At 40.4% G+C, this 19,889-nt stretch overlaps 1 protein-coding gene across 2 annotated transcripts in view; it reads right to left on the minus strand.

The window, feature by feature from the left end:
- Positions 1–19,889, minus strand: part of DGLUCY (D-glutamate cyclase) — a 132,296-nt gene that overhangs the window by 46,860 nt on the left and 65,547 nt on the right. For both annotated transcript variants that reach the window (XM_043988705.1, XM_043988706.1), the window contains exons 5-8: positions 19,054–19,204; positions 14,553–14,675; positions 10,195–10,392; positions 680–940 (exon numbers count right to left, since the gene is read on the minus strand). In XM_043988705.1, coding sequence (XP_043844640.1) covers positions 680–940; positions 10,195–10,392; positions 14,553–14,675; positions 19,054–19,204 — 733 coding nt within the window. The remainder of the gene's footprint in view (positions 1–679; positions 941–10,194; positions 10,393–14,552; positions 14,676–19,053; positions 19,205–19,889) is intronic.

Raw genomic sequence — 19,889 nt, forward strand, 5'->3', positions numbered from 1 at the left:
ACAACATATTTACCTATTTCTAGATGCTTTAATAAGTCAACGATCATTCTTGCTCTGATTCTACCCACAAAAGAGGCAGCTCAATGGCTCAGTGGATAGAATGCTGGGCCTGGAGTCAGGAAGACCTAAGTTCAAGTTCAGCCTTAGACACTTACCTGTGTGCTATGACCTTGGGCAAATCACTTAACCTTGTTTACCTCAGTTTCCCCATCTGTAAAATGAACTGGAAAAGAAAATGTCAAGCCTCTCCAGTATCTTTGCCATGAAAACCCCATGAATGGCATTGGCTTGCTGTTCCACAGGGTCAAGAAAAGTTGGACATGACTGAACAGCACCCCACAAAAAGGGCAGAGTTGAGAGACAGGGATACACATGCCTTTGATCTAGAAATTACTAGCTACTTTATAAGTGCTTGTGGTTTTGAATAAAATTGAATTCAGGGGGCAGCTAGGTGGTACAGTAGATAGAGCACCAGCCCTGGATTCAGGAGGATCTGAGTTCAAATCTGACCTCAGACACTTGACACTTACTAGCTATGTGACCCTGGGCAAGTCACTTAACCCTCACTGCCCCAACCCCAAAAAAATTGAATTCAGGCCTCTCCCATAACAAGGTCATAATACCCTAGAGAAAATGCATCTAATCCATGCCCACATACTTCTCATTTGGTTCAACTCACCTTGATTGACTGAGTCTTCAATAATGTTTCTGTGCAAGGTCATGGCTCTCTCATCAACAACCATGGCAACTTCCTTTCCTAAAGCTCGCAAAATGGCAGCAATTGCAATGGCTCCCGGGGGGCCATCGGTCTCTTCAGGTGGGTCATATTTAAAATGAGTAGGGAACCCAGTGGTGATGAGCACTGAATGAGCATGGGACAGGGACAGAGAAGCCTTCAGTAGTTCGTCCTTGTTGAACAGATGGTTTATTCCTCGGTTTCCTAGAATTACAAGAGATGTGTCTTACAAATATTTTTAAAAGAAAGGGGAAAAAAAGAGCTAATTGCTTGTATGTATATGAGTATTATTTTTCTTTGCTTTGGAGAAATTATTTTTGGCATAAATATCCAAGGACAATATTGAAAGGAAGGACAATGGTGCTGATGAGTTGAAGTCATTCACAGCTGGAATCCCATCCTCCTAAGACTGGCACTAAATTGCCAGGATTGTATCCCCTGAATTTAAATCGTCTCCTAGTGAAACTGCCATCCATATGGGGAAAAAATTGCAAGGGTAAAGCAACTCCCCGTGCAAAGCAAGGAATAACGACAAAACCAATAGTAATAATAGCTGAACATTATATATAGCACTTTAAGGTTTATACAGCACTTTCCTCACAAAAAACTTAGGATGTAGATCATACATGTATTAGTATCCTCACTTTACAGATAAGGAAACAGGCTTTGAGACATAGTTTGTTGGTTTTGGGGGCAAGACTTCGTATTTTATTTGTGTAGGGAGTTCTTGGTGAAGAAGGCCCTCTTCCAAAGTGGGTCAGCACCTGCTCTGCAACTCAGAATTTCAGAGAGTACCTCATTTTATAGATGAAGAAACTGAATCTCAGATACAGCAAGTATATAGATGAGCCAAAACTCTTTCTACCCATACCAGAATACATAGTTGGGACCCAAATATAAACACTGGATGGAATCTGGAATTTAGAGTCAGGAAGACCTGGGTTTAAAACCCAGCCTGGACACTAGCTCCGTTACCCTGGAAAAGTCATTTAATCTGCCAGCCTCAGTGTCCTCATCTGTAAAATATGGATAATAATATCTATAAGGCCTTTTTCACAAGGTTGTTATAAAACTCAAGTGAGATCATGAATATGGAGCCCTTTTCAAACCTCAAAGCGCTATATACATGCCAGTTATTATTATTATCATCAATGTTCAATATCCATTTTCCAGTATCAGCTTATTTAAAGTTATGTGAAACTCAGAGGACCTTCTCTTCCTTAGAATTAAAGATGCCCTCCAATAAGAATATCACTTTGTTCCCCAGGTTTATTTATAAGCCCATTTTTCCAAAGCTTTATGCTTCAGGCTGACAAGATGATACTACCCAGTCATCTGTTATTTAGCTGCACTAGGGGAGAGAAGCAGGGGTGCAGTCCACACCCAAATGGTTTATCTTTAGAGAGCTTTATGTAACACTTTGCAGCAGCGTTCTCTACCCAACGGCACTGTATACAAGCCAATGTTAACATGAGAGGTCCTTTGTCCCTTATTGAACACACACACACACACACACACACACACACACACACACACACATACACAGAGGGAAGGGGAAGGAGAAAGGCCGGGAAGAGTATTGGTAAATGAGAATATCTCAACTGTTCGTACAAACTACTTTGTATATGTGTATACATACACAAATATACTTGGCTAGATTGAAGGCTCCTTGTGGATATGCAGAGGTCGTCTCTGGGGATCTCCACATTATATTTAAATATAAAAACAACACCCTATGATTTGGCAGAAGGCCAGCTTGAGACTGCAGCCCCAACTGGCACTGAGAGCACAAAAAAACAAAAAGCAAAAGAGATTTCACTTCACGGTAATACAGCAAACTGGAAATAGAGCCCATCAACAACACCTACCCCAACCCCATCATGGTTGGACTTTACCACTGTTAGCCTTCCCCTGCACTGACGGGGAACTAACTGGGAAAGCTGTATGCATTAGCTTGTCGCTTTTAGCACTGGGAAGTCCTTCATTCACAGAGAGCTCAGTCTACCACAAGCTTTCAACTAACTGTAAGAGCTTTACAAGACACTCCATCATCATCACCCTCACCATCATTATTATGATCACAGTACACATTTAAGAGTGCTTTTTAAGGTTTGAGAAGTATTTTATATACATCATCTTACTTGAGTCTCATAACCACCCTATGAGATGGGTACTATTATTTTCCTCATTTTTTAAATGAGGAAACTGAGGTCTTGAGATGTTCATCCATTTGCCCTAGGGTCACACAGCTGGTAAGTACCTAGTACAGGGCTTGAATCCAAGCCCAGTTCTTTATCTACTATGAGAAGATTCATGGTCAGTGGCACTCTGCCCATGATCTATTAGCACTTCTGGGAAGTTCAGTCCTCTCTCTACCTTCAGAATGATCCAACCTTAGGAAATACGCACAAGATGAACCCTGGCAAGCTTCACTCATTCCTTAAATGCATGTTGATTGACTGATTGATTGAAGGATGGATAGATAAATGAATGAATGGGTAGAATATGTAAAGCGGATACTGGTTAAAAGTGGCCACTGAGATCAGAAAATACAGAAGCCAAAGTAAATGGGTTATGATCTGGAGAGAGATAAACTTTTGTTCTACCAAGCCCCCTCCCCCCAAACCCAGCCCTTTTACATTACAGGCAGTGTAGTATAGTGAAAAAGAAATACTGCCCTGGGAAACAAGACACTTGGTTTCTGGGTTTGGCTCTATATTTATTAACTCTATGACCTTGCGATTCTCCCAGGATCCTAGAGTTTAGAACTAGAAAGGACCTTTAGAGATCGTCTAAATCCAACCACTTCATTTTATAAGTAATAAAGGGGACCTGACTTCCGATTGACTGAGAGATCTCTGAGCCCAGGACACTGAGATTGTGAAGGAAAGATGACAGCAGACTGAAAATAGAGAAGAACTTCAAGAGAAGAGGTTTTAAGAAGGGGGGGGGGGGCAGTTAGGTGGCACAGTGGATAGAGCACCGGCCCTGGATTCAAGAGGACCTGAGTTCAAATATGACCTCAGACATTTAACACTTACTAGCTTTGTGACTCTGGGCAAGTCACTTAAACCCAATTGCCTCACCAAAAAAACCCCCAAAAACTATAAAAGAAGGAAGGGGGAGCTTTTAAATGGCTGCAAGGACCCTCAGAACCACTGACAGGTTGGGGAAGCTGTCCCCCTCCCCAACATGGTCTTCATAAATGCCTTCCGGTATTTACAACTCTAGAGACTACTGACAGCACATGCCTCCTTTTATTCTGAGCCTGCTGTACCCCTAGATTTAGAGATATTTGGTGTGTGGTAGAAAGATGTAATTCTGGTTTGATATTGATATTCCTCTTGGAGATAAGGGAAGCAGCCAGAGTTCAGCCACAGTTCCCCTCCTGCTCTTCTCAAAGGCAGAAATAAGAGTCTATGTGGGGTGAGGGTGGCTAGGTCCCAGATCAGACATTTATGCAGCCTACATGTGATCCAGCCTTTTTTTTTTCTTTTTCTCTTTTTGTTGAGGCAGTTGGGGTTAAGTGACTTGCCCAGAGTCACACAGCTAGTAAGTGTTATGTGTCTGAGGCCGGATTTGAACCCAGGTTCTCCTGATTCCAGGGCCAGTGCTCTATCACTGCGCCACCTAGCTGCCCCGATCCAGCCTTTTTTTATATTTAGGCCACAATAGCACATATGTATCTTATATACAGATGGTAAAACTGAAGCCCAAAGAGGGCTATTCATCTGAGGTCAGAGACGGTAAAACTGTGATACAAATGCAAGTCTTTTGACTACAAATCTAGACATGCTACCTTAGGGATGAGGTTGAAAGCTAGAAGGGATCTAGTTCAAACCTCTCACTTTAAAGATAAAGAAACTGAGGACTAGAGAAAGCCTAAGGCAGAAGTGTGCTGGTAAGTGTTTAATAACCAGTCCTCTGGGCAAAAAGAAATGTATGCAATACACGTTTTTCAGTTTAATCTGAACTATTAATGTTTTATCCATCACTTAAGTCAATCAATAATACAATTAAATCAAGCCCAATTTGTAACTTAGAGGATTTCAGAAGTGTAAATCTTCACACTGAAAATGTACAAATCAGCTCTGCTGGTTAGAGCTGGCTCCAGCACACTCCTGGCTAAGGTAACACACATAGTAAACTAGGATTTAAATCCAGGCTGTCTGACTCCAAATTCAGGAGTCTTATTTTTCTGTCCAACAGATACTGATTCTAAATCATGTGCCTATACTACTGCTGCAATAAAGACATAATAACTGCATTTAATTCCTCCCCTCCAACCAGTCTCAGTTTCTTCATCTGTAAAATGAAAGGGTTAGACTAGATTGGGTGTTCTTAACCTTTTTTGTGGCATGGTAGTCTGATGAAACCCACAGACCCCTTTCCAAAATGTTTTAAGTACATAAAACAAAATAAAGTTACAAAGGAAACCAATTATATTGAAATATATTAATAAAAAAAATTTTTTTAAGTTCACATGGTCTATAATAGAGCTTCTAAAACTTTTTCCCCTTGTAACCCCTTTTTTACCAGAGAAATTTTTATGTGACCCTGGGTGTATATATAAAATAGATATGTATATGTAACTTTTTACTGTTGCCAAATTTTTCACAACCTTCACATTCAGTTATGTGGCCCCATATAGGGTCACAACCCACGGTTTAAGAAATTTTGGTCTATAAGATCCTTCCCAGGTCTAATATTATAAATTCTTTGTGGAGTTTGTCAAATGTATTGAATGTACTTGGCTCCCTCTGGTGGCCACTGGTTGTCCTCTTAATTTAAGATGTAGAAAATGACAATATATGAAGCTCCTTCTCTGAGAGCGGAGCCTCTTCTAGCCTTCTTTCAGAAACCTTACTCCAAACAAGTAGCCAACAAAACTATCCATAGAACCCTAGTCTGAAGCCCAAAGAATGTCTTGAGGTATACCTGGCCCGAGATGGACTGAGTTTGCCTATGCTTCAGCCCCAGCATTTGGCCACAAAGATGGCAGCCGCTATGGTCATGTCAATCTGACCAAGGCAGGTGTTAGTTGTTCCACAGCTTCCTAAGGGATGGAGCACAGGTTTTATAGTTTGAGGGGCTTAGTGGGTAGGCAAATAAGGTAGAGAAAAATGATATGGGATTTATCTTATGTGATAGTATCAGGGAAAGAAATACTGAACAAGGACAGGTAAGGATGGCCTGCCTCATCCTTGGAGGAGTCCAACCTCTCCTAAACCTAAACCTATCCTCACCCCCATGCCCAGTCTCAGAGAAGCAGCATGGGGTAATGAATTCAAAATATGTCTCTGAGTCTTGGGTTCAAGCCCTGTCTATGACACATGCTAGCTATGTGACCCTGGGCAGATCACTTCCCCTCAATGTTCCAGATAAGTTTCTGATTTGTAAAGGAGGTGTCAACCTACACTGGTAGAAGGAGTTTCCTCATTGGGCATTCTCTGGGGTCATGAGGTAGTTCAAGTATTGTCCTTTCAAGTGCCTACCTTAGGGGCAGCTAGGTGGCGCAGTGGATAGAGCACCAGCCCTGGATTCAGGAGGACCTGAGTTCAAATCTGGCCTCAGACATTAACACTTACTAGCTGTGTGACCCTAGGCAAGTCACTTAACCCCAATTGCCTCACCAAAAAACAAATACAAAAAAAGCTATCCCTTCCCTCAAAGAGTTTACATTCTACCTTTGAAAACTGCTAAAAATTTGGTTAGAGCCAAGTGCCTACCTTAGCCTCTGCATTAAAAAGTCTCAAAAGAACCACAGTTCTTAATGGTCTCTTAAATGTCAAGTAGAGTCCCAACACTCCATTTAACCGAGTTCCCCATATAGTCCCAAACTTAACATTCTTTAAGGAGGTACCAGGCCTATTACTCTTGAGAGCCTGGAGATTAAAATCAACCCTAAATACAAATTTCAAATTTGTATGCAAATTCAAGAAACAGACAACATTTTATGAATTTTTCATAGATTACTGCTTTCCAAGCACTTATAAATACCTGTCCCACTCCAAGCAAAAAGAGTAAAAAAATAGGGGGCAGCTAGGTGGTGCAGAGAATTCAGGAGTACCTGAGTTCAAATCTGGCCTCAGACACTTGACACTTACTAGCTGTGTGACCCTGGGCAAGTCACTTAACCCTCATTGCCCTGCCAAAAAAAAGAAAAGGAAAAAAAGTAAAAAATAGAAAGTTGGAATGAAAACAAGAGACTACTAACAAAAACAAAAAAGGAAAAGGGAAAACTGAACTGATCCTCTCAGAGAGAAACTTCTCTAATCCCAAATGAGCTCCCAGATTACATGGCACTCTCCCTGGGGAGAGCACAAGTAGAATTCTACAAACAAGGAAGGATGGGAGGAATAGGGATCACTTGCACCTCACTTTGAATTGATGCAGAGTGAAGTAAGCAGAACCAGGAAAACAATTTTTACTTTAACAACAACATTGTCAAAATGAACAATTTTGAAAGACTTAAGACCTCTATTTAACATAATGATGAACCAAGATTCTAGAGGACCAAGGATTTTGAAATGCTGCCCATCTCCTGATAGAAAGGTAACGGGCTCTCTGATCCAGAGTGAGATATACATTTCTGGACATGGTCAATGTTCTGTTTGACCATGTTTATGTGTTGGAGAGGTTCTATTTTTCAGAGGGGGGAGAGTGTGTGCTAAGGAGTGGTGAAAGGGAAAGTGGGTAGGTGCTTTTTAAAAAATTTAATTTAGAAAAGGATACAATTTTATTTATTTTTGACAATTTTATGGGTGTCAAGTGGTTCTTCAAAGTTGTTTTCAATATATATTATATCAAATATAGTTAAATCACTTTTCAAACCTTAAAGCACTACATAAATTATAGCTATTATTATTATTTTGTGTTTATTATGGAAGTTACAGATTTATAGTAATTATTATCAATTCATATATTCTTTTTTTTTTAAGTGGGGCAATTGGGGTTAAGTGACTTGCCCAGGGTCACACAGCTAGTAAGCGTTAAGTGTCTGAGGCCAGATTTGAACTCAGGTGCTCCTGACTCTAGGGCCGATGCTCTATCCACTGTGCCACCTAGCTGCCTCCATATATTCTTTAAAAAATTTGTTCTTATTCTTTGACTATTATCTATTGTAGAATTGGAATTACCACTGCAACTTTTTTTTTTCAGGGCAATGAGGGATAAGTGACTTGCCCAGGGTCACACAGCTAGTAAGTGTCAAGGGTCTGAGGCCAGATTTGAACTCAGGTCCTCCTGAACCCAGGGCTGGTGCTTTATCCACTGCGCCACCTAGCTGCCCCACCACTGCAACTTTTTTTTTTTTTTAAGTGAGGCCATTGGGGTTAAGTGACTTGCCCAGGGTCACACAGCTGGTAAGTGTCTGAGGCCGAATTTGAACTCAGGTCCTCCTGACTCCAGGGCTGGTGCTCTATCCACTGCGTCACCGAGCTGCCCCACCACTGCAACTTTTAATAATCCTTTAAATGTTTTAGATGTCTAATTTTTATCTATCATACATGCCTTGAATTTTTCCCCAATCTGTTATTTTTTATCTTAATTATGCTGTTTATGTTGTACAGATTTTTGAAAAAATTTTCATCTACTGCATGCTTAATAAATTTCTTCTATTTGTTGAATTGAAAAACAAGTCATTTCCCATTGACAACTGAGGCAAGCACATAATTCCATTTTTGGAAAAAATGATAGATTTTAAGACTCTCATCAGCTAGAATTCATTCAGGTTTATTGTGCAAGATGTGGGTCTAATTCCCTTTCCTGCCCATCAATTTTCTCAAGTGCCTTTGTGAAATAATGAATCCTTCTTCCTCTAGTTTTTATTTTCAATGGATTTATCAAACATTAATCAATTTTTTCTACATTTGGTTTGATGTCTGGGACATCATTCATTCATCTACATCTCTTTGTTTCCCCCAGCATCAGATAGGTTTGCTGACTGCCACTTGTAAGAGGTTTTAAAGTTTAAAAGGATAAAACTACTTACATCACCTTTTCTTCCTAATATGCCACTAGGTATTTTTACCCAGTTTTTTCATATAAACTTCATTATGATTTTTTTTTCTCATTCTAAAATGAAACCCCTTGGTATTTTCATTGGCATTAAATTATATACATATATATTAATTGTCCTTCTTACTATATTACTCCGACCCATTCTTGAACATTCAGTTATTTAGATTCTCTTTTATTTTGGTCATTATAATTTTCATAGTTTCTGGAGTTACTATGAAATCAGCTTCTTTTTTAAAAATATCTTATTCTGCTATTACTTAGGAATGTTAATGATTGTGTGAATTAACTTTATATTCTGAAACTTGGTTTAAGTCTATTCTTTTTTTTTAATAGAAGAAATTAAATTCTCCATATACATTATCATGCCATATCCAAATAATGATATTTTGACTTCTTCGGTTCTGATGACAATCTCTCAAATATATCTTTCCTGTATTATTGTGATTTTGAAAATTTCTAATACTATGAGAGTAAGAATATTAACGGAGTGAGAATGGGCATCATTACTCTATACGTTTTTAGTGAGAATGTTTCTAATTTAGGGCCAACTAATTGGCACAATAGTGAAGAAGACCTGAGTTCAAATGCACTCTCAAACACTTTTTAGTTATATGACCCTGGGCAAGTCACTTCACCCTGTTTGCCTCAGTGTCCTCATCTGTAAAATGACCTAGAGAAGGAAATGGCAAACCACTGCATATCTTTTCCAAGAAAACCCCAAATGGGGTCACAAAGAGTCAGACATGACTAGAAATGGCTCAACAATTCTAATTATATATTATTTTGACTAGGTTTATCATTTTGAAGAAAAACCTCTCTTTATTCTTTTTCTTATTTATTTATTTATTTTTGCCACGGACAAATATTGAATTTTATCAAAGGTTTTATTTCTACAGGTATAATAAATCCATCATTTTCAGAGGAGGAAACTGACCCAAGGTAACAGAGTAAATAGCAGATTCATAGTTAACCACAAATCTTTTGACTATACATCTAACATTCTTTTTACCTCACCATATTTAATTCTTTATTATTGAAGGCAAGAAAACTGAGGCCTAGTGAAGTTAAGTAATTGAAGTAAATTCTTATTCTAGAGCTCTTTACACTAAATCATTTAAGACTCACCATGACAATGGAATGGCAAACCACAGTCTGGTTATGATTGGATGGGACATGTGATATGTCCGGGGCACTACCAGCTCATCTCTTCTACCTCCTATATAAAGGTCCACCAGAATGTCATTTAGAGAGAAGCAGAGTTAGCAGCAATCCAGCCAGAGGTTCAATACAAAAAAGTCAGCTGTATATACGCTAAGTATAACCTTTATGTTCAGTTTTAGTTTTCTAGAACAACAAACACTGCCTTGATCCCAGAAGGTTTCTTCTTCTTCTTCTTCTTCTTGGAAGGAAAGGGGGTGTTTGTTTGTTTTTCTTACCTGGATCTCTGGCAATTATGCCCTCTAGCTCTCTAATTTTCTGTACGCTGGAAGATGAAGTAATGCTGTAGTGCAGAGGATTTTCAGAAATGCAATGGACCTCTGGGACTTCCCCAGGATGACTCACTTGACTCCCTTTATCCTTCCGGTCAATAACAACTGCACACCCAGGAACACTGGTAAAAGCCAGTGGTGACTCTGAAATAGAAAAGAGGTGGACAGTGTTTCCATTCAGCACTTGGGATGAGAGAATTTCAATTCAATTCAATACACATTAATTAAGCACCTATCATAGACAAAGCAATGTGTAAAGTAGTGGAGGATAAAAGGCAGAAATGAAATTGTCCTAACATTCTAGTCTATATTCTATTAAAGGGAAGAATAACCTTGTTTTCAAATGAGAAAAAAAATGCCACAGGAGCATTAAAACAAGGATAGTGTAAGTCATTTAATGTAATGTAAGGTCATTTAGACTTTGGGGAGGTCATATCTGAATATGAAAGGCTAAGAATGTTAGATAGATGAGTCTATGACCTCGTTCTTTGCACTTAGCTTTTTGTTGGTGATGTTTTCTACCATCCATCATTAGTTTTTTTTTTTTTAAATCATAAAATAGTTTGAAGCTACTCTTCCTTCCTTCCATTGTCCTAAACACGAAAGCATTTTAGGAGTTGAAATTAAGGAAGGACCATACCTGCTTGAAAAGAAGAAAAGAAAGTTCTATTAATTTTTAGTTTTCAGCATCCCCAAACACCAGGAACTGTATCTTTCAAAGCGCTAGGCTGAAACCCCATTTAAGAGTATGAGAATGTTGTGCAGGTGGTATCCTTGAGTGAGTGAGTATTCAGAGCTCCAGCTGCACAACTCACTGAACTGTCTTGCCAGTTTCTACACTAGCTTGATTGGGTATAATTCAAAAAAGAAAAGCTCATATTCATCCCATTCTTCTGGAGCTCAACAGGAGGAATTATTATCAGATGAACTCAACCCACAAGGAAGAACAGGTTATTGAAATAGAAACATGAGGAAACTTGAGTGGAAATGACCACTCATGATCCTGGAGTTCAAGATGTTGACAAGGAGCAAATTCAGGTAGTCTGGTTTGAAAGGTAAATTTGGGGAAAGCATATTTCACAGGATTCAGAGGAAGGATAGCTGAAATTCAGTGGCCTAATATTCTGAAGGAGAAGTTAATACAATAGGGATGGGAAGCTCTCAAGACTGAATTCTGAAGATAGGCAGAAATTGTTGTTGTTCCTCCTTCATTCTCAAAGAGGACCAATGACATCATGAGGGACATGTTTTGACTTGAGTGTGAATTGGATTTCAATAAGGCAGAATTGCAAAACATCATCAGAAATTATTCAAATGAGGAGAAAGAAAAGAGGAACTAGACAAATTCAGATTTAGAAAAGACTTGGATAGATTGTGGAAGCCAGGTTGAGTAACTGAATGTAATGGGAAGGTTAAATTGTAGTAGAGTTGCTAGCAGTTGACACCAGTTTGAATGTTTCTAGTGCCTTCTTGAGATTTTTCTGAGTCTTAAGGTAATTTGCTTGATCTGTTCTTAGTCACTGCTAGGAATAAAAGGAATGAAAACTATTCTATTAAGTTCAGTCATGAGGGAAGGTCTCTACCTAGAAGGGCACAAGGTTCATTTGTTAGTCCTTGCTTTCTACCATTGGGTTCTTAGTGCCAGGCTCCCCCATGGAAGGTGTTACTGCTGAAAAATTAGTCCTGGCCTGAATGTTCAGTGTTATACTTTAAGGAAAGGAACCACAAATGAGTATGGGATGATTCCGGGCAAACAAGTCCAGTTCTTTGGATTTATTGTTGTTGTTGTTTATTCATTTTAGTTATGTCTAACTCTTCCTGACCCCATTTGGGATCTTCTTGGCAAAGATACTGCAGTGATTACCATTTCCTTCTCTAGCTCATTTTACTGAGAAGAAACTGAAGCAAACAGGTTAAATGACTTGCCCAGAGTCTTGTAGCTAGTAAGTGTCTGAGGCCAGATTAGAATGCCAGTATTCCTGTCTCCAGGCCTGGTGCTCTATCCACTGCACCACCTACCTGTTCCAGGAAGACTGAATTGCCTAGGTCTTATTTTGCCTCTGTGCTCATGTCCAAGGAGAATGATTTTTGAATTGCAAAAAATAGAACAAAAATGATTCGCATGGAGTGGAAAGTGATGCTAAGTGAGGAGATGGGCATGCGTCATCTGGTTGCCCTCAACAAGTTCAAGTTACCAGGACCAGACAAGTAATATCTTAGAGTATTGAAAGAGCTGACAGTTATGATTGCTAAGTCACTGTAGGTGATCTTTAAAGGAGCGTAAAGAGAGATACTGTTGTTGTTCGTCTTTCATTTTCAAAGAGGACCAAAGATGTCATGAGATGATGTCTTGACTTGTTCATGAGTTGGATTTAAGTGAGGCAGAGCTCTGCAAAGCTGTCAGCTTCACTCTCTCTTCCAGAGTCAGTGTCAAGACAAAAGTCAGGATGACTGGGGATGACCCAGGATGCAGTGGATGAGGTTGGAGTCTTGGATGTCTGACCAAGCTCTAAGAGATCCACAGGTCTGCTTTAGCCACCTTCATAGCCCTGTTGGAACAAATTTTTCTCATCTGCCCATTCCACCAGGGGAAATCTTCATACGCTTGGGGTAGACACCTCTGTAACTCACCAACAAGTTTGAAGCCTACTGATTATCCTCAAATTGGGTTAGCCCTTCTGCCAAGACAGTTTACCTGAATGTGGCTGTTGCACATTCTACAGCTCCTTGGAGTTACAGGTGAGAGTTGGGTATGAGGTAGACACCAAAGAAGGCATGACAAGCCTTCACAACAGAGGTACTAGTCCTGCCTAAGCACCCCATACATCCCAGAGAGATACTGCAGTACTAGAGAAGGACAGATGTCTCATTTTTCTTTTTTTTTCTTTTTTTTTAAGTGAGGCAATTGGGGTTAAGTGACTTGCCCAGGGTCACACAGCTAGTAAGTGTCAAGGCTCTGAGGCCGGATTTGAACTCAGGTCCTCCTGAATCCAGGGCCAGTGCTTTATCCAATGAGCCACCTAGCTGCCCCATATTTTTCAAAAAGAAGAGAGTAACAGGGGCAACTAGGCGGCGCAGTGGATAGAGCAATGGCCCTGGATTCAGGAGGACCTGAGTTCAAATCCGGCCTCAGACACTTGACACTTACTAGCTGTGTAACCTTGGGCCAGTCACTTAACCCTCATTTCCTGGCAAGGAAAAAAAAGGAGAGTAACATAGTCTCTCTCTTGTTGACTATCCTCAAGAGAAGGCTAAATGACCAACTGTTGGGGATGTTGTAGAGATTTCTATACAAGTAGGGTCTGACTAGTTACCTCCCAACTTCAAGATTCTGTATTTTTTTTTTTAAGTCAGTTGACAAGCATTTATGAAGTGCTTACTATGTGTGAGGCACTGTGCTAAGTGCTAGGGATACAAAGAAAAGCAAAAACATGCTCCCTGCTCTCAAGGAACTCACATTCTAATGGGAGAGACCAGTAAATAAGGAGATACACAAAAGATGCATACAGAGTACGTGGAAGGTAATCCATGAACTCTCTGAAAGTGATCACAGTGAAATGAAAAGGGACCAAAGAATATTTAGGGTTTCCTCACTGTTCCCTACATTTGTCCAATGCTCAGTGTAAAAAGACTTAGGATTCCTGGCTCCCCTCTCCATTGCCTTTCTCTGTAATGATGTGGGTTGCACCAAGCCTTAGAAGGATTCCCTAGAATGGAAACCCAATACTGGGAGAGGTAGAGAGCACTAATTTTTAAGTGACAAAATAGATTAATTTCAGGGGAGCTGGCTGTGGATGGCATGATCCTACTCTTTTTTATCATAAAAGTATTTTATTATTTTCTAGTTACATGTAGAGATAGTTTTCAATATTTGTTTTTATAAGAATTCTAATTCCAAATTTTTCTCCCTCCCTCCCTTCTCTCCCCACTCCCCAAGACAGCAAGCACTCCGATATAGGTTATATATTTACAATCACATTAAACATATTTCTGCATTAGTCATGTTGTGAAAGAAGAATCAGAACAAAAGGGAAAAACCTCAGAAAAGAAAAAACAAAAACAAGTAGAAACAGTATGGTTCAATCTGAATTCAGATTCCACAGTTCTTTTTTCTGGATGTGGAGAACATTTTCCATCATGAGTCCTTTGGAATTTTCTTGGACCATTGTATTGCTGAGAAGAGTTAAATCCATCAAAGTTATGATCCCACTCTTTGCTCTTAAATTCAGTGTTAAACCCAGCAGAGGCCACGCCCATTAATTCATCCAAATCTGGGAAAGAAGTCATAATGAGAGTATACTCACTGCAGCTGCTAACAGCTTCCAGGCTTGTCACCTCTGAGGCCCAAAACACTGGGACATCTCCTGGCTGAAGCATCGTTGGTTCCCCATAGTCTGGTTTGGAAAGATCTTTGATTCCCAACAGGTCTATAGAGAGCAGATGGAGAAAAGTGATGTCATACAGACAGGTTTACCTCTGAGCTGGTGCAATTGAAATAGACATGTACATACATATATGTCAAGATAATGAGGAGTCTTTCACATACACACATATACATGTACACACGCATACCACATCATCTCTTGGGATGAGAGAAGGAAGGGAGGAAGGGAGGAAGAAGGAAGGGGGGAGGGAGGGAGGGAGGAAGGAAGGAAGGAAGGAAGGAAGGAAGGAAGGAAGGAAGGAAGGAAGGAAGGAAGGAAGGAAGGAAGGAGGGAGGAAACAAGTACTTATTAAGTGTGCCAAGTGCTTTATAAATATTATCTAATCTTCAAAACAAGCCTAGAAGATAAGTGCTATTATTCCTTATTTTATAGTTGAGGAAACTGAGGCAGACTCAGGTTAAGCGACTTGCCTGGGGTCACATAGCTAGTAAGTGCTACTGTCATATAGCTAATGAGTCCAAAGCTGAACTCGGTATCTTTCTCCCTAAACCCTCTCCCCCTTCTACTTTCCCTACTACTGGAGAGGGCAACACTTTCCTCCCAGTCCCTCAGGCTTACAACCTTAGTCAGGCCAGACTTCTCCCTGTCTCTCAAACTACTCCCCCAGCTCCATATCCAAGCTATTACCCAGGCCTGTCCATTTCACCTTTGAAACATGTCTCTCCTCTGACACTGCCACCACTTGGGTGCAGGCCCCCATCCTCTCATAGCTGGACATTTTTATTTATTTATTTTGCAGGGCAATGAGGGTTAAGTGACTTGCCCAAGGTCACACAGCTAGTGAGTATCAAGTGTCTGAGACTGTAGTTGAACTTAGGTTGTCCTGAATCCAAGGCCAGTGCTTTATCCACTGCACCACCTAGCTGCCCCCTCATAGCTGGATTATTGCAATTACCTATGGGTAGGCCTGTCTGCCTCAAGGCTCTCCCCACTCCAATCCGTCCTCCACTGAACCACCAAAGTGCAGGTCTGACCACGACACCCCACTACTCAATAACCTCCAGTGTCTCCCTATCACCTCCAAGATCAAAACCAAAATGTTCTCTTTGGTATTCAGATCCCGCCCCTCTAACTTTTCCCTCCACATACTCTCCTATCCAGTGACAGGGGCCTCCTGGCTGTTCCATAAACATCTCTCAGGTTGTGGCATTTTCTCTGGCTGTCCCCCATGCTTGGAATGTTCTCCCTCCTCAGCTCTGCCTACTGACTTCCCTGGCTTCCCTTCAGTCCAAACCAACATCCCATTTTTCCCTTTTAAGTCTAGTGCCTTTCCTTTGTTAATTATTTCCTATTGGTCCCTGTAAGGGGCTTGCTTTAGTTTCTTTCCTCCCGTTAAGCTCCTTGAGGGTAGGGACTGTCTTTTGCCTCTTTTTATTTATATTCTCTGGGCTTTGCACAGTTCCTGGCACATAATATGTGCTTAATCATTGTTTATTGATTGATTATTTAAAGTCAGATTTGAATTCAGATCTTCCTACCTCCGAGATTAACACTAGTACAACACCAGTAAGTTTTCCATATAAGAGATCTCTTTTCTTTCATTTGCTCCTTTGTTTAGAACAGGACTTGCAAAGTCCATGCTACAAATTCAGTGCTCATATTTATCAGTTAATGGTACAAATCAAAACTGCTTCCTAGGGGCAGCTAGATGGCGCAGTGGATAGAGCACCGGCCCTGGATTCAGGAGTACCTGAGTTCAAAGCCGGCCTCAGACACTTAACACTTACTAGCTGTGTGACCCTGGGCAAGTCACTTAACCCCAATTGCCCCTCAAAAAAACAAAAAACAAACAAACAAAAAAAACTGCTTCCTAGCCACAGACTGAATTTCTGAGCCCTGACTGGCTGCCTAATAGATATATGTCCCTGGATATAAGGACAGGGTCAGAGAATGTGAATCCATCCCCACTTGTAGAAATATGACATGGTGATTGTTCTACTGATATGGGGTCATCAGTTTTGGCATAAAAAATGAAAGCATGTTGTTATTATGTGTTTTTAACAAAATGCATCAGCAGCATGGCCTAGTGGTTATAGATCCATGCTTGGCATCAGAAAGATTACCCTATTGTGACACTAGTTATATGATCATGGGCAAATGACCTCAGACAATTCAAACTGTAAGATATAGATTAGTTACTGATTTACATTGGTGGAGGTCATTTATATACCAAGAATCCCCTACAACAGAGAAATCATAGAAATCAATTCCCCCCACTTCCCTGCCCCAAATGTTTGTTTTCAATGGAGTTTTATCCAACTTCCTTTCCAGAATTTTGCATTATTGGGCAAACTAAATCCCATAGGCAGCATTCATCCTACACTCCAGCCCCATCTTTTTCATCTGAACTCAATGTCTATAAATCATCACCATTCCCACTGATGATCTTGGGCTATGCTAACTGTCTTCAACAAAGGAGTGGACAGGATTTCACCCTGATCCGACCATATTTAGGACACCGTGTTCTTCTCTGGGCACCACATTTTGGAAAGGACATTGAGAAACTGGAGAAGTCCTTTCTTAACCACCCCTCTGCTACCCCCCCCCCCCGCCAACTTCTAGCACCCTCCATCTCCCCTCCCTCAATACCTTTGTATTTTCCTATAATTTTTATTCTGTAGCTACTTACATATGTAAATGTTGCTTCCAAATATAAGAGCAATGGAGTGTTTCATTTCAATACCCCAAGAACAGGGAGAATTTCATTTTGCTTTTTGTCTTCTTTTTGTATCTCCAGCACAGTGTTTGGCATATTATAGCAGGCATTTAATGTTTGCCTGGGGGCAGCTAAGTGGAGCAGTGGATAAAAAACTGGCCTTGGATTCAGGAGGACCTGAGTTCAAATCCAGTCTCAGACACTTACTAGCTGTGTGACCCTGGGCAAGTCACTTAACCCTCATTGCCCGGCCAAAAAAAAAAAAAGTAAGGATATTTAATGGCAAAAGTCTTACAGAATAATGTTTGCCTGCCTGCCTGCCTGATGGATTGATTGAAGTGCAAAAGAGAATTACCAGGATGATAAATCTAAAATTATGCTGGATGAGGATGAGCTGAAGAACCTGGGGAAGTTTAGCCTGGATATGAGAAAATGTTGAAGAGGGGTGTGGGAGGGGGAGATGATAACTCTTAAAGTTATTTGAAGGGTTGTTGTGTTGGAAGAGGGATTAGCCTTGTAGAATTAGGAATAATGAGTGAGTAGGAGTTGCAGAAGTACAGATTTAGGCTTGATAAAAAGAAAAGCTGAACAATTAGCGCTATCTAAATGGAGGGTGGGCTGGAGAGCAGTGGGTTCTCTATTAGTGTGTGTGTGTGTGTGTGTGTGTGTGTGTGTGAGAGAGAGAGAGAGAGAGAGAGAGAGAGAGAGAAAGAAAGAGAGAGAGAAAGAGAGAGGTGGGGATGTCTTCAAATAAAGACTTGATGACCACCTGTCAGGGATAGAGAGGATTTTAGTTCAGGTCATTAGACTAGGTGATACCTGATTCTCATGTTCTGATTCTCTAAAGAGGAGGATGGGAAGTAGATTATTGGCATCACAGACTTACCTAAAAGAACTTCAATCTACCTTCAAAAGGAATGGGGCCTTAGAAGGTTCAATGTCCAATTCTGTAAGTCTTTCAGATTGCTTTGTCAGTCAATCAGTCAGCATGCACTTATTAAGTGCTTACTCTGGGCCAGGAACTATGCTAGGTACACTGGATACAAAGAAAGGTAAAAGACAGTCCTTGCCCTCAAGTTTATAGCCTAACAGGGAAGAAGACATTCAAATAACTATTTCTTAGAAGATATTGTTGTTCAGTTTCCTTCATTGTTCAGTCATTTTTCAGTTGTGTCTGACTTTTCATGAGGACTCAGAATCATTTTGTTGTGGTTTACTTGTTTCGGTCACGTCTGACCCTTTGTCACCCCCATTTGGGGTTTCCTTGACAAAGATACTAAAGTCATTTGCCATTTCCTTCTCCAGCTCATTTTACAGATGAGGAAAGTAAGGCAAACAGGGTTAAGTGACTTTGCCCAGGATCACATGGCTAGTATGTATCTGAGGCTGGATCAGAACTCAGGAAGGTGAGTCTTCCTGACTCCAGGCCTGGTACTCTATCCACTTTACCACCTAGATATAGACAAGATAAATTGGAGAGAATCAGCAGAGGGAAAGTACTTGTCTCACTAGGATTCTAGCTGAAACTTGAAGGAAGCCAGGGAAAGTTAGGGAGAGAGGTCCAGGCTAACTTTTACCTATATTCCCCATCCCAGAAGTACAATGGGTTCAATAGAATGCTACACCCCCTTTGAGCCACCTGTTTCTTTTGCATAGTTTCAAACTGGGGCAGCAGAATACTTGGAGACATGTTAAGTCACCGACCTGGGGAGCCAATGTGAACGGGCTCTCCTCGTACATCTTTCGTTTGGTAAATGTCCCGTAGAACAGTTTCCAATTTGTCCTTGGGAATCGGCGTCATGGTAACCACTAGAGGGCAGCCAAAGCTGCCAACAGTGGAGCAAGGAATAGATGTCTAGCAAAGAATAACACAAAAATATGAAATTAGTGGAAATCCAGGCTTTTTTAAACTTACTTTTTTTTACACCACTATCACTACTCACCCACTTCCCCCGCAAAAATAAAAAGCCCTCCCTTATAACAAATAAGTGTAGTCAAGCAAAATCCTTTTAGAATTCAAGGCAATGCAATTTAAAAGGTTGTTAGGATGAGACAACCTCTGAAGTGCCTTCCAGATCTCATATTCTGGAAGGATAGGCACAGAGGCTGGACCTGTGACTTCAGGGGCATAAGGGAACTACTAAATGAGAAAACTCTCTTTATCAATTCAATATATTTTATGTCATTAAATATTTTACAATTACATGTAAAAAAATTTAACTTTTTTCTTTTTTAACAATATTTTATTTCCCCCAGTTACATGTTTTAAAACATTTTTAAAACATTTTAAAAAGAATTTGAGTTCCAAATTCTCTCCCTCCCTCCCATCCCCCACCCATTGAGAAGGCATGCAATATGATATCAATTATACAAGCAAAGTCATGCAAAAAATAGTTCCCTCTTTACTAATTCAAGCAAGCATCTTCTCTGCCATTTAGAGTTTTAGTTTGCCTAGGACATTGTTGGGGAAGCTAGGTGGCATAGTGGATAGAGCGCCAGACCTGGAGTAGGGAAGGCCTGAGTTCAAATGTGACCTCAGA

The sequence above is a fragment of the Dromiciops gliroides genome, chromosome 2, assembly GCF_019393635.1.
Source record: "Dromiciops gliroides isolate mDroGli1 chromosome 2, mDroGli1.pri, whole genome shotgun sequence".
NCBI classification, from domain to species: Eukaryota; Metazoa; Chordata; class Mammalia; order Microbiotheria; family Microbiotheriidae; genus Dromiciops; species Dromiciops gliroides.